At 44.5% G+C, this 25,751-nt stretch overlaps 1 protein-coding gene across 1 annotated transcript in view; it reads left to right on the top strand.

Moving 5' to 3' along the window:
• Positions 1–25,751, top strand: part of LOC126088309 (neuronal acetylcholine receptor subunit alpha-7-like) — a 336,530-nt gene that overhangs the window by 206,599 nt on the left and 104,180 nt on the right. Inside the window, exon 6 of the mRNA XM_049906440.1 lies at positions 13,980–14,174. Within this exon, the coding sequence (XP_049762397.1) occupies positions 13,980–14,174 (195 nt within the window). The remainder of the gene's footprint in view (positions 1–13,979; positions 14,175–25,751) is intronic.

Raw genomic sequence — 25,751 nt, 5'->3', positions numbered from 1 at the left:
ATTTGATCTTCCCCGAGGTCAACTTCTACCAGTTTTTCCCTTTTTCTGTAAGGAATACGTGTTTGTGCTTTGCAACCATGACTTATTAAATTGATAGTTCGGTAATATTCACACCTGTCAGTACCTGCTTTCTTTGCAGTTGTAACTCTCAAGGAAATCTTAACATATTTCGCCTGTCTCATACATCTTGCACACCAGGTGGAAGATTTTTGTCATGGCTGGCTCTCCCAAGCCCATTGATATCTCTGACGGAATGTAGTCTACTTCCGGAGCCCAATTAGATTTAGGTTTTTCATTGCTTCTCGAATTATCGTATTCCTCATCCCATCTTCATCCACATCCCCTTCCATTTCTATAATATTGCCCTCAAGTACCATCTCTCCTGTATAAGCCCTTTACATACTCCTTGCACCTTTCGGCTTCACGTTCATTGCTTAGGATTGGTACCCCGTTTGAGCTCTTAATATTCGCAGATTTGGAACACATCATATTCTCCACGTCGAGCTATGGAAAATACTCCATCGCCATCACATCTGGTGATCTTGGTAGTTAGCCAACAGATATTCCTATCCCGATTTATCTCTCAGAATCTGCGTTATTACAGTGACCTGAATCCCCGTGGAACAATGAGCAGGTACGGATGTAAACTGGAACGCCTAGAAGCATTTGTGATAGCACAGTTTGAAAAAGAAATGTCTTCACCCAGCCTTGGAAGCAAGACAATCAAACAGTTGTGCCCAATGGTTTAGACAAGACAACTGCTGACAGCAACGAATAATTGCCCCTTGAGTGTTAGCGTCAGCCTCGGTGTGGCTTTTAGGACTTTTGTAGCATTCTTCTTTGTACAGTAGGTCACTTTAGTAAACAGAATTAACGATGTGAAACTACTCACTTCACGACACTTTTGTAATAACCAGTTAGTAGCTTGTTGTCCGAGAGAGCAGCAGGTGGGCCCATGCATTAGCTGAGAAGGTTGCTACTATTTCTCACGCAAAACGTTCAAAACAACCCATCTGTCGAAGTTCAGGTGACAAGCAGCAGGTTTTACGTTAGTGCAGGATCTTCTTGACGATGGTAACATCTAAGAACGATGTTCTTATGTAAGAAAATGATATTCGGCACTGTACATGAGATGTATAGCAATAAATGCTACCCTCCAAAGCTAGGCATAAAAATTAGTTACATTTCAGAGCATCAAACTTAAAATCCCTGTCTTTCAGGCGCTGCGAACTTCCAAGGACTATGTCGTATTCAAAAATTACCAACCACTGTAGCCCATACTTTCTTGTCTAATTTAATTTGTTTTGATTAAATTTATCACCTGACGAAGTGTGCAGAAGTACCTTTCTACGCCCTGCATCTACATTTACATCTATAAGATACAAACCATTGTGATGTGCACAGCAAACGGCATTTCCCACTGAGTTAGTTATTAGAGATTCTTTCTGTTGCATTTTCGTGTGGAGTGGGGGGAGAACGATTGCTTAAACACCTCTGTGTGCGCTGTCATTAGTCTAATATTGCCTTCGCAATTTCTACGGGAGAAAACACAACAAAGGTACAGATAGAAAAAAAAAGTCCGGCACGGATGACAGCGATGCCGAGGGCCTTAGTTCAGTTTCCGGTACGGCCAGGGATTATTCGGAGGTGAGAGGACTGGAACGGGGCCCTCTCAGCTATGGAGCCGATTTACGAGCTATGCTACTGGCCATTAAAACTGCTACACCAAGAAGAAATGCAGATGATGAACAGGTATTCATTGGACAAATATATTATACTATAACTAACATGTCATTACATTTTCACGCAATTTGGGTGCATAGATCCTAAGAAATCAGTACGCAGAACAACCACCTCTGACCGTAATAGCGGCCTTGATACGCCAGGACATTGAGTCAAACAGAGCTTGGATGGCGTGTACAGGTACAGCTGCCCATGCAGCTTCAACACGATACCACAGTTCGTCAAAAGTAGTGACTGGCGTATTGTGACGAGCCAGTTGCTCGGCCACCATTGACCAGACGTTTTCAATTGGTGAGAGATGTGGAGAATGTGCTGGCCAGGGCAGCAGTCGAACATTTTCTGTATCCAGAAAGGCCCGTACAGGACCTGCAACATGTAGTCGTGCATTATCCTGCTCAAATGTAGGGTTTCGCAGGGATCGAATGAAGGGTAGAGTCACGAGTCGTAACACATCTGAAATGTAACGTCCACTGTTCAAAGTGCCGTCAATGCGAACAAGAGGTGACCGAGACGTGTAACCAATGACACCCCATACCATCACGCGGGGTGATACGCCAGTATGGCGATGACGAATACACGCTTCCAATGTGCGTTCACCGCAATGTCACCAAACACGGATGCGACCGTCATGATGCTGTATTCCGAGCCTGGATTCATGCGAAAAAATGACGTTTTGCCATTCGTGCACCCAGGTTCGTCGTTGAGTACACCATCGCAGGCGCTCCTGTCTGTGATGCACCGTCAAGGGCAACCGCAGCCATGGTCTCCGAGCTGATAGTCCGTGCTGCTGCAAACGTCGTCGAACTATTCGTGCAGATGGTTCTTGTCTTGCAGACGTTCCCATCTGTCGACTCAGGGATCGAGACGTGGCTGCACGATCCGTTACAGCCTTGCGGATAAGATGCCTGTCATCTCGACTTTTAGTAATACGAGGCCGTTGGGATCCAGCACAGCGATCCGTATTACCCTCCTGAACCCACCGATTCCATATTCTGCTAACAGTCATTCGATCTCGACCAACGCAAGCAGCAATGTCGCGAAACGATAAACCGCAATCGCGATAGGCTACAATCCGACCTTTATCAAAGTCGGAAACGTGATGGTACGTATTTCACCTCCTTACACGAGGCATCACAACAACGTTTCACCAGGCAACGCCGGTCAGCTGCTGTTTGTGTATGAGAAATCGGTTGGAAACTTTGCACATGTCAGCACGTTGTAGATGTCGCACCCGGCGCCAACCTTGTGTGAATGCTCTGAAAAGCTAATCATTTGCATATCACAGCATCTTCTTCCTGTCGGGTAAATTTCGCGTCTGTAGCATGTCATCTTCGTGGTGTAGCAATTTTAATGGCCAGTAGTCTACTTGGATGGGAAACATCGGCTCCAAGCTGTGCAGGGCCGACGGTAGTTGAGAGAGCGGTATGCTGGTCCTGCTCCCCTCCACATAATGCCACTGGCTGAGAGTGACGTGTCGGTCTGTCGGTCGGTCCAGATTTGCCCGCCTGAGGCCAGAACTATGGAGTTTTCCTTCCTTTTTTCCATAGCCGTAGGCTGTAGACGTAGGATCACACTCGTAGTACTGTTAATACATCAGATATATTCGCAGCTGCGAACATGGATAACCATCAGTTGTATAATGGAATTACGACAGAGAAAATTTGTGCCGGACCGGGACTCGAACCCGGATTTCCCGCTTATTGCGAGCGGCCACCTTACCATCAGGTTATCCGAGCACCACTCACGGCCATACCTGATCTTCAATTTGTCACTAACCATTTGTCTACAACCTGTACTCGCACATCCATTATGTATATACCCGTACAGGGGACACTTTGCTTGAGAGTGTCTTGCCCGTTGTCGGCGAATAAATAAGATATTGCAGTACCTCTGTTATTCCAAATTAAGATGCAATGTTCCTTCCGACATGCATGTAGACACATGGGTGACGACTTATTGAAGTTTTGGTCTGGCAGTCAGTTATGCTCCAATAGCCGAAAGGTGCCATCATGGTAGCTCAACGTGTTCGGTCAGAAAGTTAACTGTCCTCTGTAAAGAAAAACAACGGAACAATGATGAACTTGAACGGGTGTCAGGAAATGTCCACCCCGAACAAATACAACTAACAAAACCGAACAAAATAGGATTAAAAAAAATGGTAAGGCGACCGCTCGCGATAAGCGGGAAATCTAGGTTGGAGTCCAGGTCTGGTACAAATTTTCATTGTCGTCGTTCTATTATACATCTAATGTTGTTCCATGTTTGTAACTGCGAATACATTTCATATATTCGATAACGGTTGTGGTCGCTACAGTCTGCATGCACATCCAAAGGAAGATTGCATCTTAATTCGGAATAGCACAGGCGCTGCAATATCGGAATACTGATAATGTTGAGAGCACACTCCAATTTTATATTTTGTAAATTATGATAATGTCAAAAATCAGAGAATTTTTGTTGTCACTGTTCTTGATTTGATTGAACAACACAAGGTTTTCTCAAATTTTCAAATGCATGCTTCTCATATGCCATATTTCCCTGACTCGTAATTTCTGTTACGTTACATGCTAAAGTGATGTACTAAACGCTGATCCAAATAAGTTGTTCTCTTAAATCATTAAATATTCTATTGTTGTTGTTGTGGTCTTCAGTCCTGCGACTGGTTTGATGCAGCTCTCCATGCTACTCTATCCTGTGAAAGTTCTTCATCTCCCAGTACCTACTGCATTCTACATCCTTCTGAATCTGTTTAGTGTATTCATCTCTTGGTGTCCCTCTACGTATTTTACCCTCCACGCTGCCCTCCAATACTAAATTGGTGATCCCTTGATGCCTCAGAATATATCCTACCAAACGATCCCTTTTTCTGGTCAAGTTGTGCCACAAACTCCTCTTCTCCCCAATTCTATTCAATACCTCCTCATTAGTTACGTAATCTACCCATCTAATCTCCAGCATTCTTCTCTAGCACCACATTTCGAAAGCTTCTATTCTCTTCTTGTCTAAACCATTTATCGTCCACGTTTCACTTCCATACATGGCTACACTCCATACAAATACTTTCAGAAGCGACTTCCTGACACTTAAATCTATACTCGAAGTTAACAAATTTATCTTCTTCAGAAACACTTTCCTTGCCATTGCCATTCTACATTTTATATCCTCTATACTTCGACCATCATCAGTTATTTTTCTCCCCAAATAGCAAAACTCATTTACTACTTCAAGCGTCTCATTTCCTAGTCTAATTCCGGCAGCACCACTCGATTTAATTCGACTAAATTCCATTATCCTCGTTTTTCTTTTCTTGATGTTCATCTTATATCATCCTTTCAAGACACTGTCCATTCCGTTCAGCTACTCTTCCAGGTCCTTTGCTGTCTCTGACAGAATTACAATGTCACCGGCGAACCTCAAAGTATTTATTTCTTCTCCATGGATTTTAATACCTAATCCGAATTTTTCTTTTGTTTCCTTTACTGCTTGATCAATATACAGATTGAACAACATCGGGGAGAGGCTACAACCCTGTCTCACTCCCTTCCCAACCACTCATTCCCTTTCATGCCCCTCGACTCTTATAACTGCCATCTGGTTTCTATACAAATTGTAAATAGCCTTTCGCTCCCTGTATTTTACCCCTGCCACGTTCAGAATTTGAAAGAGAGTATTCCAATCAACATTGTCAAAAGCTTTCTCTAAGTCTACAAATGCTAGAAACGTAGGCTTGCCTTTCCTTATTCTATTCTCTAAGATAAATCGTAGGAACGCTATTGTCTCACGTGTTCCAACATTTCTACGGAATCCGAACTGATCTTCGCCGAAATCGGCTTCTACCAGTTTTTCCATTCGTCTGTAAAGAATTCGTGTTAGTATTTTGCAGCCGTGGTTTATTAAACTGATAGTTCGGTAATTTTCACATCTGTCAGCATCTGCTTTCTTTAGGTTGGAATTATTATGTTCTTCTTGAAGTCTGAGGTTATTTCGCCTGTCTCAACATCCTGCTCACCAGACAGTAGAGTTTTATCACGGCTGGCTCTCCCAAGGGTATCAGTACTTCTAATGGAATGTTGTCTACTCCCGGGGCCTTGTTTCGACTCAGGTCTTGAAGTGCTCTGTCAAACTATTCACGCAGATCTCCCATTTCATCTTCATCTACATTCTCTTCCATTTCCATAATATTGTCCTCAAGAATATCGCCCTAGTATAGACCCCCTATATATTCCTTCCACCTTTCTGATTTCCCTTCTTTGCTTAGAACTGGGTTTCCATCTGAGCTCTTGATATTCGTACAAGTGGCTCTCTTTTCTCCAAAGGTCTCTTTAAGTTACCTATAAGCAGTATCTATCTTACCGCTAGTGATACATGCCTCTGCATCCTTACATTTGTCCTCTACCCATCCCTGCTTAGCCATTTTGCACTTCCTGTCGATCTCATTTTTGAGACGTTTGTATTCCTTCTTGCCTGCTTCATTTACTGCGTTTTTGTATTTTCTCCTTTCATCAATTAAATTCAATATCTCTTCTGTTACCCAAGGATTTCTACTAGCCCTCGTCTTTTTACCTACCTGATCCTCTGCTGCCTTCACTACTTCATCCCTCAAAGCTACCCATTCTTCTTCTACTGTATTTCTTTCCCCCATTCCTGTCAATTGTTCCCTTATCATTTACTGCGTTTTTGTATTTTCTCCTTTCATCAATTAAATTCAATATCTCTTCTGTTACCCAAGGATTTCTACTAGCCCTCGTCTTTTTACCTACCTGATACTCTGCTGCCTTCACTACTTCATCCCTCAAAGCTACCCATTCTTCTTCTACTGTATTTCTTTCCCCCATTCCTGTCAATTGTTCCCTTATGCTCTCCCTGAAACTCTGTACAACCTCTGGTTCTTTCAATTTATCCAGGTCCCATCTCCTCAAATTCCCACCTTTTTGCAGTTTCTTCAGTTTTAATCTACAGTTCATAACCAATAAATTGTGGTCAGAGTCCACATCTGCCCCTGGAAATGTCTTACAGTATAAAACCTGGTTCCTAAATCTCTGTCTTACCATTATATAATCTATCTGACACCTTCCAGTATCTCCAGGCTTCTTCCATGTATACAGCCTTCTTTTATGATTCTTGAACCAAGCGTTAGCTATGACTAAGTTGTGCTCTGTGCAAAATTCTACCAGGCGGCTTCCTCTTCTAACACCATTCCATATTCACCTACTACGTTTCCTTCTCTTCCTTTTCCTACTATCGAATTCCAGTCACCCATGACTATTTAATTTTCGTCTCCTTTCACTATCTGAATAATTTCTTTTATCTCATCATACATTTCATCCACCTCTTCGTCATCTGCGGAGCTAGTTGGCATATAAACTTGTACTACTGTGGTAGGCATGAGCTTCGTGTCTATCTTGGCCACAATAATGCGTTCACTATGCTGTTTGTAGTAGCTTACCCGCATTCCTACTTTTTTATTCATTACTAAACCAACCCCTGCATTACCCCTATTTGATTTTTTATTTATAACCCTGTATTCACCTGACCAGAAGTCATGTTCATCCTGCCACCGAACTTCACTGATTCTCACAATATCTAACTTTAACCTATCCATTTCCCTTTTTAAGTTTTCTAACCTACCTCCCCCATTAAGGGATCTGACATTCCACGCTCCGACCCGTAGAACGCCAGTTTTCTTTCTCCTGATAACAACGTCCTCCTGAGTAGTCCCCGCCCGGAGATCCGAATGGGGGACTATTTTACCTCCGGAATATTTTACCCAAGATGACGCTATCATCATTGAACCATACAGTAAAACTGCATGCCCTCGGGAAAAATATTATATTATATTACAGTGTTTTTTATATATATTCTATAGTTACTGTTAAAGCCTTCGACATCTGGGCCACCGTAATGTGGTGGGAATACTGGCAAATTATATTTGCGGGGAGGGCGAGTAGCGAGAGAGAGGGAGAGACAGAGATAAAGAGAGAGAGAGAGAGAGAGAGAGAGAGAGAGAGAGAGACGTTAAGAAAGTGTATCCTGTATCCTCATCTGGTTTCACCACTCTCCGACTCAGCATTCATTTCGTGGCCACTAGAATATAATGTTTAAATGAAAGTTCCGTCATTTGTCTGTATAGTTTGTTTATGCTACTGCACAATCATGATTTCACCCTTTGTCCATTTTCATGTACCATATTGTTAAAGTATCATCAGACTTCTGTGTTCGACGATGACTTCGTTTACAGAAGTCTTATCATGCGTAATACTGTGGCGCTTGAAAATGGCCGAAGGCCGATTCATAACTATGCAACGGAATAAACAATCAATATAGCCAAATGGCGGAACTTTCATTTAAACATTCATCTCGCTGGCTAACGTATCTCCCCCTGCCCCTCTTGCCTGTTAAATAATGGGCGATGAAAAAGATTCCGGTCGAAGGCCGTACAGTCCAGAATCGGTATGCCAGTATGGCAAAATCGCCGTGAGTATTGAGGCAATCGTCCTACCGACGCTCAAGGTTGAAGATATCCGTTTGGAAAAATACCATGTCCTTCTGTGTGAAGTTGTCCAGAACCGCCTGCTGCACATACCCGTTCGACAAGAATGAGAGGAAACGTCGACCATTCGAGGCCTCTGTTAAGGGACCGAAGGGGTCAACCGGACGTGGAGACATCACGACTGTATGGTGCGTGCTCGAATGTCTTTCGCTTGAGTTGCCGTAACTTTTGCCTTACAACATTTTCATATGGGGACTTGCGTTATTGTGGAGCAGATGCGCAGCACGGAACATGGCGCACTATTCGACAACGGTGCTTCTCGACAGACCTGCTGCCTCATACACTTTCTTCACTCTCCGTTGGTTGTCTACAGGTGTTTGTCCTTCAGCAGCCAAAACAATAATAATAGCATGTTGGTTCTGTTTGACGCGTTTGGTAATAATGTCGCCATAGTCCACGTTTCCAGATTTGCGCACGCACGTCGGAAACACACGAATATCACACTAATCCCTTGCCTACAAGTTGGTGCTTATACACTGAGGTCATAGGTTAGCGATACGCACATACACTATTGGCCATTAAAATTGCTACACCACGAAGATGACGTTCTACAGACTCGAAATTTAACATACAGGAAGAAGATGCTGTGATATGCAAATGATTAGCTATTCAGAGAATTCACACAAGGTTGGCGTCTGTGGCGACACCTACAACGTGCCGACATGAGGAAAGTTTCCAACCGATTTCTCATACACAAACAGCAGTTGACCGGCGTTATCTGGTGAAACGTTGTTGTGATGCCTCGTGTAAGGAGGAGAAATGCGTACCATCACGTTTCCGACTTTATTAAGGTCGGATTGTAGCCTATCGCGATTGCGGTTTATCGTATCGCGATATTCCTGCTCGCGTTGGTCGAGATCCAATGACTGTTCACACAATATGGAATCGGTGGGTTCAGGAGGGTAATACGGAACGCCGTGCTGGATCCCAACGGCCTCGTATCACTAGCAGTCGAGATGACAGGCATCTTATCCGCATCGCTGTAACGGATCGTGCAGCCACGTCTCGATCCTTGAGTCGACAGTTGGGAACGTCTGCAAGACAACAACCATCTGCACGAATAGTTCGACGACGTTTGCAGCAGCACGGACTATCAGCTCGGAGACCATGGCTGCGGTTACCCTTGACGGTGCATCACAGACAGGAGCGCCTGCGATGGTGTACTCAACGACGAACCTGGGTGCACGGATGGCAAAACGTCATTTTTTCGGATGAATCCAGGTTCTGTTTACAGCATCATGATGGTCGCATCCGTGTTTGGCGACATCGCGGTGAACGCACATTGGAGGCGTTCCTGGCCAGCACATTCTCCAGATCTCTCACCAATTGGCAACGCCTGGTCAATGGTGTCCGAGCAACTGACTCGTCACAATACGCCAGTCACTGCTCTTGATGAACTGTGGTATCGTGATGAAGCTTCATGGGCAGCTGTACCTTTACACGCGATCAAAGCTCTGTTTGACTCAACACCCAGGCGTATCAAGGTCGTTTTTACGGCAGAGTTGGTTATTCTGGGTACTGATTTCTCAGGATCTATGCACCCAAATTGCGTGAAAAGATAATCACATGTCAGTGCTAGTATAATACATTCGTCCAATGAATACCCGTTTATCATCTGCATGTCTTCGTGGTGTAGCAATTTTAATGGCCAGTAGTGTATCACCACATGTACAAGGTATAAAAGGACATTATACTGGCGTAGCTGTCATTTGCACTTAGTTGATACCTGCGAAAAAACTCCAACGTGATTTCGGCCGCACGACCGGAATGAACAGGCTTTGAAAGCAGAATGGTCCTTAAGCCAAATGCACTGGACATTCCATTTCTGAAATCGTTAAGGAGTTCAGTATTCTGCGGTCCACAGTGTCAAGAGTGTTCTAAGAATACCAGATTTCAGACATTACTTCTCAGCATGCAAAACGCAGTGACCGAGAGAAGCAACGTTTGCGAAAAGTTGTCAATGCTAACAAAGAACAACACTTCGTGAAATAACGGCAGAAACCAATGTGGGACTTACGACGAACGTATCCGTTAGGACAGTGCGGCGAAATTTGGCGTTAATGGACCATGGCAGCAGACCACCGACGCGGTCCCTCGATGTCCTACGTGTCCGCAATCATACTTCCTGTGAAGCCGATCGAACCTTCCTCCTCCGTTTGTACCGGTCCCTTGTCCGTTCGTAACTCGACTATGGGTGCTTCGTTTATGCACCTGCACGTCCATCCCTCTTACTCCGTCTCAACACCATTCACCATCGTGGCATCCGTTTGGACACTGGCGGCTTTTACACTAGCCCGGCTGAGAGTGTGTACGCTGAAGCTGTAGAACTACCACTGTCCTACCGCTGTGACTTTCTCCTCAACAGATATGCATACCGTTTATCTTCCATGCGTAGACACCCATCCTCTGTCTCATTCTTCGATGATTCCTTCTCTGTTACGTCCTGGAGTTCGCTTTCGGCGCTTTTTCCGACAGCTTAACTTCACACTACCTGCAACTTTCCCGGTGGGTGTGAACCCTTCACCATCTTGGCTTCGTCAAGTAGCCCATGTTAACCTTGGCCTTAATTCGCTTCCTAAGGACACTTCTCCGGCTTCAGTCTATCGCCTTCAGTTTCACGAACTCCGCATGGAATTTCACTATAGTCCCTTTGTGTACAGTGACGGCTCTCGGACTGACTGTGGTGTCGGGTGTGCTTTCGTCATTGGCGCCCACGTCTTTAGAAATCGGCCTCTGGCACACTGCTCAGTATTTACAGCAGAGCTCTTCCTTCAGCCACGGAGTACAGCCGGTGACACAGACTTTTCAACTCTCTGCTCAGAGTCTCTCAGCGCCGTTAAAAGTTTATGTGCGCTGTACACCGCCCATCCCTTAGTGCAACAGGTCCAGGAAACTCTCAGTTACTCACTTTTGGTGGAGTCACTGTGAAGTTTCTACGGGTTCCTGGTCAGGTCGGTCTGCCGGGAAACGAGGCTGCTGACGCCGCTGCCAAGCCTGCAGTCCTCGAACCTCAGCCCACTACTTCCTGTATTCCCTCCGATGATCTCTGTGTTGCCATCTGTCAGGAGATGGTGTCCCTTTGGCACCGCCATTGGTCCTTCGTGGGAATAAGCTCATGATTACTAAGCCTCTCCCAGCGGCTTCGCCGGTCGCGGTGGCCGAGTAGTTCTAGGCGCTTCAGTCCGGAACCGCGCGACCGCTATGGTCGCAGGTTCGTATCCTGCCTCGGGCATGGATGCGTGTGATGTCCCTAGGTTAGTTAGGTTTAAGTAGTTCTAAGTCTAGGGGACTGATGACCTCAGACGTTAAGTCCCATAGCGCTCAGAACCATCTGAACCATTTTGAACCAGCGGCTTGGTTGATCTCTTGGCCCTCCCACCGGGAGGAGGTCATTTTAACTAGGTTGCGTATTGGGCACTGCCTTTCTAGCCATTGTCATTTGATAAGTGGCGCTCCCCCACCACTTTGTACACATTCCGCCCAAGTTTTAACTGTCCGCCACTTCCTGACGGAATGTCTATTTTTTAACCGTTTATGCTTCCGCTTGGGTCTGCCGTCTGAGTTATCGGCCTCTAGCAAATGACGCGCGCGCTGTCGACCGCATTTTACTTCTTATCCGTCAAACCAATACGGAGAAAGCCATTTAATTTTTAGTTTTGGACCTCCGCTTCTGTATGGTGTCCTTTGTAGTCCTTTCTCCACGTCCCTGCTTTTAGCTGTCTTTTCTTATGTCAATTAGGACTGACGTTCAGTCGTTTTTCAACTCCTCTCTGTCTTCAGGTTCTATAGTTTTGAGTTGGGTGCGTCGTCCTAAAACAAAACAAAAAGAAAGCAGACCACCGACATGAGTACGTTTGCTAACAGCACGACATCGCCTTCAGCGACTCTCCTGCGCTCGTGACCATAGCGGTTGGAACCTAGATGATTGGAAAATCGTAGCTTGATCAGATGAATCTCGATTTCAGTTGGTAAGAGCTGATGACATGGTTAGAGTGTGGCACAGACTCCACGAAGCCACGGACCCAGGTTGTCAACAAGGCACTGTGCATACTGGTGGTGGTTCCATAATGGTGTTGACTGTGTTTCCGTGTAATGGTCTGTGCCCTCTGGTCCAACTGAGCCGATCATTGACTGGAAATGGTTATGGGCGGTTACTTGCAGAACATTTGCAGCCGTTCATGGGCGTCATGTTTCCAAACAACGAAGCAAATTGTATGGATGGCAATGCACCATGTCACCGGGCAAAATTTGTTCGATACTGGTTTGAAGAACTTTCCGGACAATTCGAGTGAATGATCTGGCAACTCAGATCACCCGACATGAATCCCGATGAAAATTTATGGGACAGAGTCGAGGGGTCACTTTGTGCACAAATTCCTCCACCGGCAACATTTTCGCAATTGTGGACGGCTACAGAGGCAGTATGTCTCAGTATTTCTACGAGGGTAAGTCAAATGAAAACCTTAAATATTTTTTTAATATTATTTATTGTGCAGAAGTGGTACAAATCTGTATCGCTTTTCAAAAAAATCTCCCCCACGCTCAGTATAAGTCCTCCAGCGATTACAAAGTGCATAACCTCCTTTGGAAAAAAATTCTTTTGGTAGTCCGCACAACCACTCATGCACCGCTTGGCGTACTTCTTCATCAGAACAGAACTTCTTTCCTCCCATTGCGTCTTTGAGTGGTCCAAACATATGGAAATCACTTGGGGCAAGGTCTGGGTTGCTCGCTCCCTTCGTTTCCGATTGGTGGAAGTGAACCTAGGTTTCGTCCCAGTGACTATTCTTGCAAGGGAGCCATCACCTTCTCGTTCAAAGCGCCGAATAAGTTCTTCAAAAGCATCAACACGTCATTCTCTCATTTCAGGAGTCAGCTGCCGTGGCACCCATCTTGTAGTCACTTTGTGAAACTGGAGCACATCATGCAGAATGTGGTGTGCTGACCCATGACTAATCTGTAAACGTGCTGCAATGTCATTCAGTGTCACTCGGCGGTTTTCCTCCACTATGGCTTCAACTGCTGCTGTGTTCTATTGAGTCACAACTCGTTGTGCCTGACCTGGACGAGGAGCATCTTCCACTGAAGTCACACCATTTTCGAACTTCCTACTCCATTTGTAGACTTGCTGCTGTGACAAACATGCATTACCGTACTGTACCTTCATTCGTCGATGAATTTCAATCGCTTTCACACATTCACTACGCAAAAACCGAATAATAGAGCGCTGTTCTTCCCTGGTGCAAGTCGCAAGTGGGGCGGCCATCTTTATACTGATACTTTGACGGTATGTGTGCATCTGCACTATGATGCCACCTACAGGCCATTCTGCACGCTGTTTGTAACACGCTTACCAACTTACAGGATAACGGCGCGAAATTTCGATTTGTTATTACAAATTTAAGGTTTTCATTTGACGCGCCCTCGTACATGGACTTGCACCTACTTGTTGAGTCCGCGCCATGTCGAGCGCCTTCACTACGCCGGGAAAAAGTAGGTCCGAGACGGTGTCTGGAGGTATCCTGCGACTTTTGTCACCTCCGTGTACACCGGCATCGGAGTCACGCTACGTCGCATATACGCTGCACGAACGCCCTCAGACGCAAACTTTTTGACCGCCCGTTGTAACTCTGAATAAGGTAGAAAGTGTGATTTCATGAAATGAGTGACGTGTCTGTTTGCACAGGTATGCCCGGGAAGAAGAACACGATCGTGTACCAGTGCTGCCCGGAGCCGTACGTGGACGTGACGTTCACGATCCAGATCCGCCGGCGCACGCTGTACTACTTCTTCAACCTGATCGTGCCGTGCGTGCTCATCTCGAGCATGGCGCTGCTGGGCTTCACGCTGCCGCCCGACTCCGGGGAGAAGCTCACGCTAGGTCAGGCACTCCTTCCGCTCCGCCGGCCTATAACTAGCGGCTGTTGCAGGACCGCCGCCGCCGCCGCAAGCGCCCGCCGCTCTCGCTCCACATCCTTCCACGTTCCGCTCCGGCGTCTGCCGACTACATTTCTCACCTTCTGGTTCTTTTTTAAACTCTTTCACAGGTGTCCTTCATACAAATCAATAAGATTTATTTAAGTTTTTAATATCTAAATTTCCCGTAAATGAAAGGGTCAGACAATGATGCAGCCTGATACAAACACTTTTGTTTGATATAGCCGGTGTTTCGAAATGATACCCAATAAGTGGGAGGTATTGAATGAGGAACCCAGAGGAGCACATTGATAGCTGGAAACCATGTCCCGAACATCGTCCAATTCTGCTGCTGACTTTCGAAAATACGAGGACCGTTGCCTCCCGGTAAACCTCTGAATATCCTTTATCGCCATCTTCACCACTCTACATTATGAAACTCAGAGGAAGACTCACAGGTAACAATACAGATAAGAATTAATTGTCAACGTTTACGGCACTTATAAATTCAGAAAAAGCTTTTAGCAATGTTGCCTGGAGTTCCCTTCCTAGTTACCTGCTGCCTAAACGCTATTCATCAGTACTTAAAGATATCCAGAACGATGATAGTCAAACGAGGTTTATCACTTTGAAATTTTCGCCTTACTTTCGATGTTTAGAAACAAAAGTAGCATGAGACATTAACAGTGTTGCAATATCGGTATAACTTCACCTGTGCATATACCTATGTTTATTAGAATTATTTGCTACTTTCATTCTTCTCTACCCGTCACTACCGTTTGTACCGGTATTAGTAGAGCATCCTATCCACGTTCGACTCCTTGGCACCAGCGATCATTCTGAAAAACTCTCATTAACGCTACGGAGTCGTCAGTTGGTGGCGAGGTGGTGAAATGTCCCACAAAAAACAATGCATAAAAGAGAACTAACGTCAAGCATACTGATATGGATACAATGCAGACATCTTTCGTACTCTTTGGTATTCTGAAATTGTTACTTATAATCCGTCTTGATTGCAAAAATGTTTATTCAAGTGACCGGTTTCGGTTCCTCTAGAACCATCTTCAGATCTGCAATTTCGGTTACAGGAGTAATCTGTCCACACTCAGCAATCTTCACATGTTGCGTCCGGGTTCGAGTCCCGGTCCGGCACAAATCTTCAGCCCTCACCGTTGATTTATTTCAGTGCCTGTAGACGGCGGGATGTCCTGATTTTTCTCAGTCATTGGTAAACGAGGGAGGATCGGGAAGTAACTCACAATAATTTTTGTTCTCCCCTGGTATTGTAGCTGTAATGTTGAAATTTCACGACGATATATTTTGAACTTTGCGCTACACAGAGTATTTTGTTTTCATGTGCAGTTACAGCGAGAGGCGCCTGAATTACGAAACAAACAAGGTACGCATGTTAATGTCGTCAACCGGCGAAGAGCTGCGAAGCGTAGTTCGATATTTGTGGGGCCAAAGGGTATTAAACCGAGTGGAATTCACAGGAACATGCGTGGCGGGTAGGGATACGCCTGTGAACCGTAGCAATGTCTCCAGAATTTGTGCACTCTTCCAAGAGGACCATGTGAAACTCTGGCGACCAGGAAGAGCTGCAACTCCACAAAATGTCGAAGCAATTGAGGTATTAATTTTGAACGACGGACGTGGGCAGCTGCGAATCTTGAAACTTGAAGTTTGGGGCGTTGGAGACGAAGTACTGGCAGAATTGAAGCTGTAAGTAAGGGTCGTGAGTCGTGCTTGGGTAGCTCAGATCGCCGGCACGGTAGCTCAGCATGTTCGGTCAGAGAGCTATTAGGCCTCTGTAAAAAAAACTGAGTGGACGGCTCAACAAACGAACTTGAACGGATGTCATGTGGCGTCCGCAACGACCAAACACAACGATCAACAACGAACAAAATGGAAAAGAAAAGAAGAAGATGGTAGAGCACTTACCCGCGAAATGCAAAGGTCCCGAGTTCGAGTCTCGGTCCGGCACACAGTTTTAATCTGGCAGGAAGTTTCATATCAGCGCACACTCCGCTGCAGAGTGAAAATCTCATTCTGACCTGCGAATCGTATCGCGGTAGTTCAACATTTTCTATGGTGCGATGTACTATACTATTCATGACAAGGTGAAATATCGTAAAGTTAGTGTTCGCTGGGTGCCTAAGAACCTGACAGACAACCACAAGGACCAGCAAATGATAGCTTGGATCAGTTAACGCATTGCGCTGCAGAAGGTGATGACTTTCTGAAGAAATCATCAATTTTGGTTAGTCGTGCGGGTGCCACTAAACGCCCGAGACCGAGAAGACTTACGTGGAGTGGAAACATGCTGGTTCCCCAGTTCGAAAAAAATCCAGACTGAGTCAGTCTGCTATAAAAGTATTTGTGACCGTGCTCTAGGATACGCTTGGAGTATTATTGGTGGACTTTGCTGAACACGGGAGCACTGTGAATGCTGCAGACTGTATTAAAACCTTGGTTAAGTTCCGTCGTGACCTTCGTGACAAACGACAAAACATTAACGCTGACCGCGTCAAACTTCTTCATAGCAATACTCGCTCCCATGTTGCTGCTCCTGTTCGTGAGGAAATTGCCAAATTTGGGTGGGAGGTTCTTCAGCATCAACCATACAGTCCAGACTTTGCACCGTCGGCCTTTCATCTCTTTGGCCCCATGAAGAAATTCCTGGCCGGCTATCGCATCGCGACAGATGCGGAAGTGAAAGTCCGCAAATGAGTATACTCCAGCTAAAAGGCCTTCTTCGAACAGAGCATATTGAAATTGCTACCACGATGGGAGAAATGTGCTGATAACGTTGGTGACTACGTATAAAACAGGTAAAAGACGTAAATTCATTTGCAGTTTTTTTGTTTCGTTACCTGTTAAACTTTTTGGTGATAAAATTATTGTTCTTTATTTTCCTATCTTCCCTCGTATGTAAATTTATTTTTTTAAAGATGGCAAACAGAACTCTATGACTGTGCGCGTACGTGTATACCTTCCAGCTAGGAATTAATTTGTAGCGGATTATTGGAGACAGCTCTGATACCATTCTTACAGCCAAGGGAAACCTCTAGAACTCTGTACAGTACTGTCGATCAGTACAGGCAAGTTTGTTCACGTCGGAATGAAAATGATAATGCTAGACAAGTTAGTTACTATTTATTAAAACAGCGTACATGGAACATTAATGTGACCATCTAATAGACTAAACTTAGCTCATGATATATGTCTCGTGATGTGCTTCACTGGTGCAGTAATTCCAGAAAAGGCGCAAGTTTTCAGCTCGCACTTCTCTCAGTGCTGTTGCGGACGAAACAAGAATTTCTGTGAATTGCGACGCGGTTTAGTTACTGGTTTTCAGATCAAGCGAGGCAGTATTTGTCAAACCGAAAATTTTGTGAATTAGTCGTATGCTTCTAAGGGAAAAGTGCATTGCGCCGTTGATTCCCGAGGTGAACATCGATAGCGGCGTTGCGCAAAGGTCAACCGCATGCCACGGTCTGCCAGCTCTCCACCAAAATAAAATCACGGAGAAATGAGAATCAGCTAATTTTACTATAAGTGGTTGACTCTATGCACAAGCAGGTGGTCATACTAACAACACAGCACAGTATGTGCCTAGCAAATGGTATGGGCACACAATAAGAAATCTTTAGAGGGGAAACTACATTTGTACGTGAGAAGGCATTCTGACCTTTCGTCTTATCAACTCACGAGGTGCAGCATGCCAAAAACTCATTCATATGACTTAATTTTGAAAACATTCTATCACTCTAGGTGACAGGCATTGTCTCCCTAACATATGGAAAAGGGAAAGCGCAATGAATTTCTTGTAAAAAAGCAATATTATTTCTCAGTTTACATTCACAATCAACCATGCGGACCTCCGATTCCAGTAAGGACCAATATGCAGTTCTACTCTCATTCCTGGAAATTTCCCACGTTTGCTTAACAATCAAAAAATTGAGAAAGTGCTATTAGAAAAACTCTTTGGGAGAGGTTTATGTTACAATGAGCGCCGTTATTGTCTAAGCACTACACAGAGATGCCCTACGACAGACCAGAAGCTATTCTACTGCACTATTCGTATAGCATAATCTGGTACATATGTCGCTTAGCTTGCTGGTGATTCCTTCTGAGTATCTTGTGTTGATCTTTTATTTTTCCTTGACATAAAACTGAGCATGAACCAAGAAACATAGCGAAGAAGTTCATACTCGCTCTGATGTTGCCATCATGTTATTGTTCAGAATCACACCTAAAGGCTGTGCCTTTCAAACACAAAATATGGAGAATATCTTGTTGCTATCTTGCTAACAATAACCGATTTGCCCTAAAACGCGCGACTGTATGATCTGCGTATTGCATAAAATAAATTTACGTGTCCAATGACAACAAATCTGAAATGCGCAATTTTCACAAAAAATAGTGCACTGTTCGACGCAGTGGTGTGTAGAAATTACTTCTTCGTGTTTCTTTTAAATCATCAATTTTTCTAATTACCTATTACGAGGCTCCTTCGGAAGAAAAGTGGGACTCAAGCAATGTAATCGTAATGACAACCTAACGTGGGAATACTAGTGGAGTATTTTTATGAATAGGAACTCATTAAATCATTTTCCTAGATTTCTCAAGAAGAGTATGTAACAAATATTTGTTCAGGGATGAACATCCATACTTTCAGAATACACCGGTTGGATGTAGAGAACTAATAATACAAGATCAACTACGGGAATAGTTTCACAAAACACGATCACTACCGATCTTATGCTATACAATGAATGTTTCGAATTGCTTTGCCACATATTTTACGAGATATCTGAGAAGACATTCGTTCAAAGGGAAATCATATCTGGAACCACTGCCGGAACCACAATTATTCCTTTTCTCTTTCCTACAAAATACATCTTTTAAGGCATCGAATTCAAGAATCTAAATAAGAAAATGGAGATCGTTGTTGCTCAGTATAAGAAACTGTACGCGTACCTGGCGAAATTCGCTACATTTAAGCTATAGAAAGTTGTTTAGAGCTATTGTTTTTCATAGGAGAGAATCCATCATAGTATTGCCTTATTTGTTTTAAATCAACAGATTCTCCTGAGTTCCTTGCAAATTGCACCCGGATGTGGATAGAATCCGAAGTGAGTGGCACTGAAATAATTTATTCGCTTAGTATTAAGAGGTCCTGAAATATTTTACTTTTTTTTGGATTCGCTACGGAGGACTTGCTGTTAAGACTTCATTTTACAGGCATGGCTCATATTTGCGCAATCACACATGCAGCCATTATCCGTCCATCCCTACAAAACCATAATTTCAAGTAAGCAACAATTGCAAACATACGGCCCACATTTATCACAAATAATTTAAGATACGTAAATAAGGTTTCAAAATGCGATTCTACACAAATGGGTAGTATATTATGCATAAATAATAGGACGAGATACTAAAACAACTACATTCTTACATGTACTACTTTAACGGCATTTAAGACTGTTGAAAAGAGAAGTACAGTAACTCCTGCTAGTGCTTCCATGAATTGTAGCAAAAAACGAAACTTTCCTAAATTTTAGAACTATGGTATCGGCCAGAGACCAGTTACGTGCTGCTCGCAGTGTCAACGGACCTCAAATTACACAGTACTGCCTGCCTTGCTCCTCAAATACACCTCATTTTTCCGTATTTTTTTGCCAAAGACTTCAATGTAATACTGGCAAGTACCACATCACTGTACTAGTCTTACCAAGCTTTAGGATGTAGTTTCACAACGTACATTATTTCATCAAAAACGTAACTGCTTCAGTATTTCTATACATAATAAATTTGCCTTTTATCTCATGTCTAAAATCTTGTTTAGTAGGAACAGCTACTGAAGATTCTAAAGAAATCAGAACTCAGAAATCGCAGCATGAAATACTGTATTTGTCGAAAAAACAGGGGCTTTTGAATTCGTCGATATCAATGAGAATGACATGCTATATATTTTGGTTTTAAGTTTTGGGGTATTGTACGCTGAACATAGTGAAAGCTTTTCGCATAAAACCACACTTTCTGGATTTTTCACAACACTCCAGAAAAATCACAAAAAACTGTAGTTCCACAAGTCTTACTCTCTGTTTTATGTGCTTCTGACATTCAATGTGAATTAATCTGTCAAAAAGTTTTCAGCGTTCGAACTCTGCTATTCTAATGATGACGCTTATAGCTCTGATAAAGTCTTTTTGTAACAGCTTCAGAACACGGTTCTTTCTTTTTTCATCGTAATTGGCGAAGTGTATTATTTTTTCATCATTTGTAGCTCAAATTTTCGTTACAGTAAAGAATTCTTGTCACACTACTCAATGCGTCATACAAGCCAAAAAATGTTTGAGGAAAACTTCAAGTCAAGTAGCTTTCCTCTATGGACACAAAGTGACGGTCAAGGAATAGCTTTTCTTATCAGAGATCAAAAACTTTTCGGCGTCTGTGAGCAAAATATAATTGAAATTTTCGATTTATCTTGACTGCAGCAAGTAACTTGAAAATTTTCCTTTCGTAGATGTTGGTGAGGAGTCGCTTACAAATTCGATGATTTGAACGTCAAAGAAGACTGCCCCGCTCCGAAAGACGAGGTCCCACAGTATAAAATGTTCTCGTTTCTGGTACATGTCTTTGATGTCGTAATTTAATCAGCTCCAGTTATGAGCCGACTCTGCATACAGATCGTGTTACTGTAGGCTCAGAAATTCTAAAACTCAATGTGGAATATAGAGAGGCTTTATGCCTACCAAATAACGACGCTGAAACTTCCCACTAATTTGCATTAATGACTCCTAGCGGTACACGTAAGTCAAAGAGATTACAAGAAAGTTCGATTTTGTTTGAAAATACAGCGAATCTCTGAAAGTCTTTAAAGATATTCATACGAAGTCCGGTACAATTACTATTCTGTAACATAGTTATTTGTCGCGTACAATCAAAGATAGCCACATTTCCGTGGATTCTATCAAGTAATTCGCAGTTGAAAATATGATGGATGGTGATGTAACAAAAAAATAAGAAAAAATGTCGACAATCTGCAATCGCCTGTGGTAGATTTTGTGCCCATCCTCCAGACCTGAGACCATGATTCTAAGCCGCATCGATGGTAGAGGTATGGACGTCGAATTATCTCATGCTTCGAGTTTGCATTTTTGACATTCAGGACGCGTCATCACAATTTTCTCCCAAATGTTGAAATTTCCCTTACTTCCCCATGGGAACGCAACGAAATACCAAAGTCTCAAAGTTTGACTTAGAAGTCGAAACGACGTAGCTGCTGTGTGTCCAATTGACTGTGAAGGAAGAATAGTTTCAGTCTTTATGTCATCAGGAAAGGGCTTTAAATGTGAAACGGTTTACGGAAAATTAAATAATTCGTTAGTCGAAATCGTGATTGAGTGTTATTATATTTCTGTATGTAACCAAATTATTGTCCAGGTTTCTTTTTTTATCAAAGCAAACTGTCAGACGAAAACGAATTCTGAAGAAAGCATAATTCCAATTACATATTCGGTGAAAACTTCATTGTTAGAGACACGCAAGAAATTTCATTTCGCCAAATTAGCTCGAGGTCGTTTGCGAAAAAAATACAGAATTTACATCACAGATGTGCGGGGCGCCGTAATCAACCGTATGCTGTGTGGTCAAGGGTACATAGTTAACAAGAACCTGTGTCCCCCTCTCCCTATTTCATTCGCAGCAGTAGGTACCAAGGAATGAAAGATGTCGATAGCCCTTCGAAAAATTCAAAATTTCTCTAGTCTTACCGTCGTGGCCATTACGCAAGACGTATATTGTAAGAGGTAATTTGTTTCTTGATTTATAATTAAATGTGGCTTTGGGAATATTGAGGGTAACGTTTTCCATGGCATACAGCATCTCTGTTGGCTAGTAGCAAATTTCAGCGATGCTCTCTCGCTGCTCAAACCATCTCGTCACGAACTGCCTTGCACTTCTTTAGATCCTCCTTGTCTTTCATGTACTCAATCTAGTAAGGCTTCCAAACCGATGAACTACACCAAAGATTTATTCGAATAATAGTTTTGTTTTAACACTATTCCTTGTAGGTGGAATACCGGTTTAGCTAGTTGTTTGAAAGTCTCATCTCGGTAGCTGCCATCATGTGGTCGTTCCACCTTAAATCACTACTGACAGATACTCCTATAGCAGAGCGGGCACAGGAAGCGATCCCTGACAGTCGCAGTGAGCTGGGCACGGCAGCAAATGGGCATAACGCAAATATTTTCATATATGATGCCTTGATACGTACAGATATCAGGGTGCTGATTCCTTTTCCTCTGCGACAAACAGTCTTCCCACAAACATGTCACAAGCTTTAGGACCTGATGTTTTCTGCACGGTCGTACTGCACTACCAAGTTGCCTAAGTCTGTCAGTACAGACTAACAATTTTGCGTTCATTCGTCCACACTTTAACACGTGACCTGCTGCCGAGGGGAAAATAAATATTAATGACTTGTTCTTGCCACATACACCTGGAGGTACTAGTCAACCCAAAAACATACAACTTGTAATGGCTACAATTATTAGCCTGCAAATGACATAAATACTGATGTAACGTTGTTCATTGCACCGTCCTCAGTCACCAATAGAAATATCTGCACTTATACGCGTTATACCTTGTATATCTGGCTGTTGTTTGTGCCTACAGCCACTAGTGCGGATCTAGTTTTAGCGCTATGCAGCTGGAAGCTGGCAGTATCACTCCTAGCTTTCAAGGATCTTTTTACGCCGACTCGACTATTCATACTGAGCAGTTCTGTCTGATTTCAGCTACTTATAATCGATTCTGTAGTCAAACGATTAGTAACTACCCAAAACCCAACTGTTGCTTTGAACATTGCAATATTTTGGTCCAAATGGAGGTGATACGTCCTTTCTTCTTCCAACCTTTGAACTGACTTAGTCATCCGCTATTGGGGTATTTCCCGAAATTTGCGGCCCCATGTCTCTTAGGTTAAATTACTTGTTTGAGCGTCGTCTACGTCGTTCCGCGGGTTTTTAAAAGGTTTATAAGAATCACCCTGCACACTGAGGTGACAAAAATCATGGACTAGCGACATGTACATAAACAGACGGCCGTAGTATCGCGAACACGAGGTATAAAAGGGCAGTGCATTGGCGGAGCTGTAATTTGCACTCAAATGATCCACGTGAAAAGGTTTTCCACGTGATTATGGCTGTACGCCTGGGATTAACAGATTTTGAACTCAGAATAGTACTTGGAACTAGACGCATGGGACATTCGTTTTCGGAAATTATTAGGGTATCCAGTATTCCGAGATCCACAGTGTGAAAGGTGTGCCGAGAATACAATCGCGCAATGATCACCATTCAAAGATAAGGGAAATTAGAGCTCGTACTGAGGCGTTCAGACAGTCGTTTTTCCCTCGCGCGATCCGCGAGTGGAACAGACGGGGGCAAATATGACCTTGGCGCGTATTGTGCCCTCCGCCACACACCGCTTGGTGGCTAGCGGAGCTTCTATGTAGATGTAGATGTAGATCTGAGGCATTACCTCTCACCACGGACAACGCAGTGGCCAGCGACAGTCACTTAATTAGCGAGAGGAGCGCCGTTTGTTCAGAGTTGTCAGCGTTAACAGACAAGCAACACTGCGTGAAATAAACGCAGAAATCAATGTGGGACTTACTACGAAAGTATCTGTTAGGGCAGTGCACCGAAATTTAGCGGTAATGGGTTATGGCAGCAGACGGCCGATGCGAGAGTCTTTGCGAACAGCACGACGTCACCTGCAGCGACACTGCTGGGCTCGTGAGCATATCGGTTGCACTCTACTCTACTGGAAAACCGTGGCCTGGCCTGATCAGTCCCGATTTCAGTTGGTAAGAGCCGATGGTAGGGATCGAGTGTGGCGCAGACACCACAGAACCCACATTGTTAATAAGGCACTGTTCTAACTGGTGGTGGCTCCATAATGGTGTGGGCTGTGTTTACTTGGAACGGACTGGGTCCTCTGATCCAACTGAACCGATCATTGACTGGAAATTGTTATGTTCGGCTACTTGGATACCATTTGTAGCTATTCAAGGATTTCATGTTCCCAAACAACGATGATACACTCCTGGAAACTGAAATAAGAACACCGTGAATTCATTGTCCCAGGAAGGGGAAACTTTATTGACACATTCCTGGGGTCAGATACATCACATGATCACACTGACAGAACCACAGGCACATAGACACAGGCAACAGAGCATGCACAATGTCGGCACTAGCACAGTGTATATCCACCTTTCGCAGCAATGCAGGCTGCTATTCTCCCATGGAGACGATCGTAGAGATGCTGGATGTAGTCCTGTGGAACGGCTTGCCATGCCATTTCCACCTGGCGCCTCAGTTGGACCAGCGTTCGTGCTGGACGTGCAGACCGCGTGAGACGACGCTTCATCCAGTCCCAAACATGCTCAATGGGGGACAGATCCGGAGATCTTGCTGGCCAGAGTAGTTGACTTACACCTTCTAGAGCACGTTGGGTGGCACGGGATACATGCGGACGTGCATTGTCCTGTTGGAACAGCAAGTTCCCTTGCCGGTCTAGGAATGGTAGAACGATGGGTTCGATGACGGTTTGGATGTACCGTGCACTATTCAGTGTCCCCTCGACGATCACCAGTGGTGTACGGCCAGTGTAGGAGATCGCTCCCCACACCATGATGCCGGGTGTTGGCCCTGTGTGCCTCGGTCGTATGCAGTCCTGATTGTGGCGCTCACCTGCACGGCGCCAAACACGCTTACGACCATCATTGGCACCAAGGCAGAAGCGACTCTCATCGCTGAAGACGACACGTCTCCATTCGTCCCTCCATTCACGCCTGTCGCGACACCACTGGAGGCGGGCTGCACGATGTTGGGGCGTGAGCGGAAGACGGCCTAACGGTGTGCGGGACCGTAGCCCAGCTTCATGGAGACGGTTGCGAATGGTCCTCGCCGATACCCCAGGAGCAACAGTGTCCCTAATTTGCTGGGAAGTGGCGGTGCGGTCCCCTACGGCACTGCGTAGGATCCTACGGTCTTGGCGTGCATCCGTGCGTCGCTGCGGTCCGGTCCCAGGTCGACGGGCACGTGCACCTTCCGCCGACCACTGGCGACAACATCGATGTACTGTGGAGACCTCACGCCCCACGTGTTGAGCAATTCGGCGGTACGTCCACCCGGCCTCCCGCATGCCCACTATACGCCCTCGCTCAAAGTCCGTCAACTGCACATACGGTTCACGTCCACGCTGTCGCGGCATGCTACCAGTGTTAAAGACTGCGATGGAGCTCCGTATGCCACGGCAAACTGGCTGACACTGACGGCGGCGGTGCACAAATGCTGCGCAGCTAGCGCCATTCGACGGCCAACACCGCGGTTCCTGGTGTGTCCGCTGTGCCGTGCGTGTGATCATTGCTTGTACAGCCCTCTCGCAGTGTCCGGAGCAAGTATGGTGGGTCTGACACACCGGTGTCAATGTGTTCTTTTTTCCATCTCCAGGAGTGTAT

The sequence above is a fragment of the Schistocerca cancellata genome, chromosome 6, assembly GCF_023864275.1.
Source record: "Schistocerca cancellata isolate TAMUIC-IGC-003103 chromosome 6, iqSchCanc2.1, whole genome shotgun sequence".
Taxonomy (NCBI): domain Eukaryota; kingdom Metazoa; phylum Arthropoda; class Insecta; order Orthoptera; family Acrididae; genus Schistocerca; species Schistocerca cancellata.
Note: the sequence above shows the minus strand (reverse complement) of the source record. Positions and strands in the feature narration are given on the sequence as shown.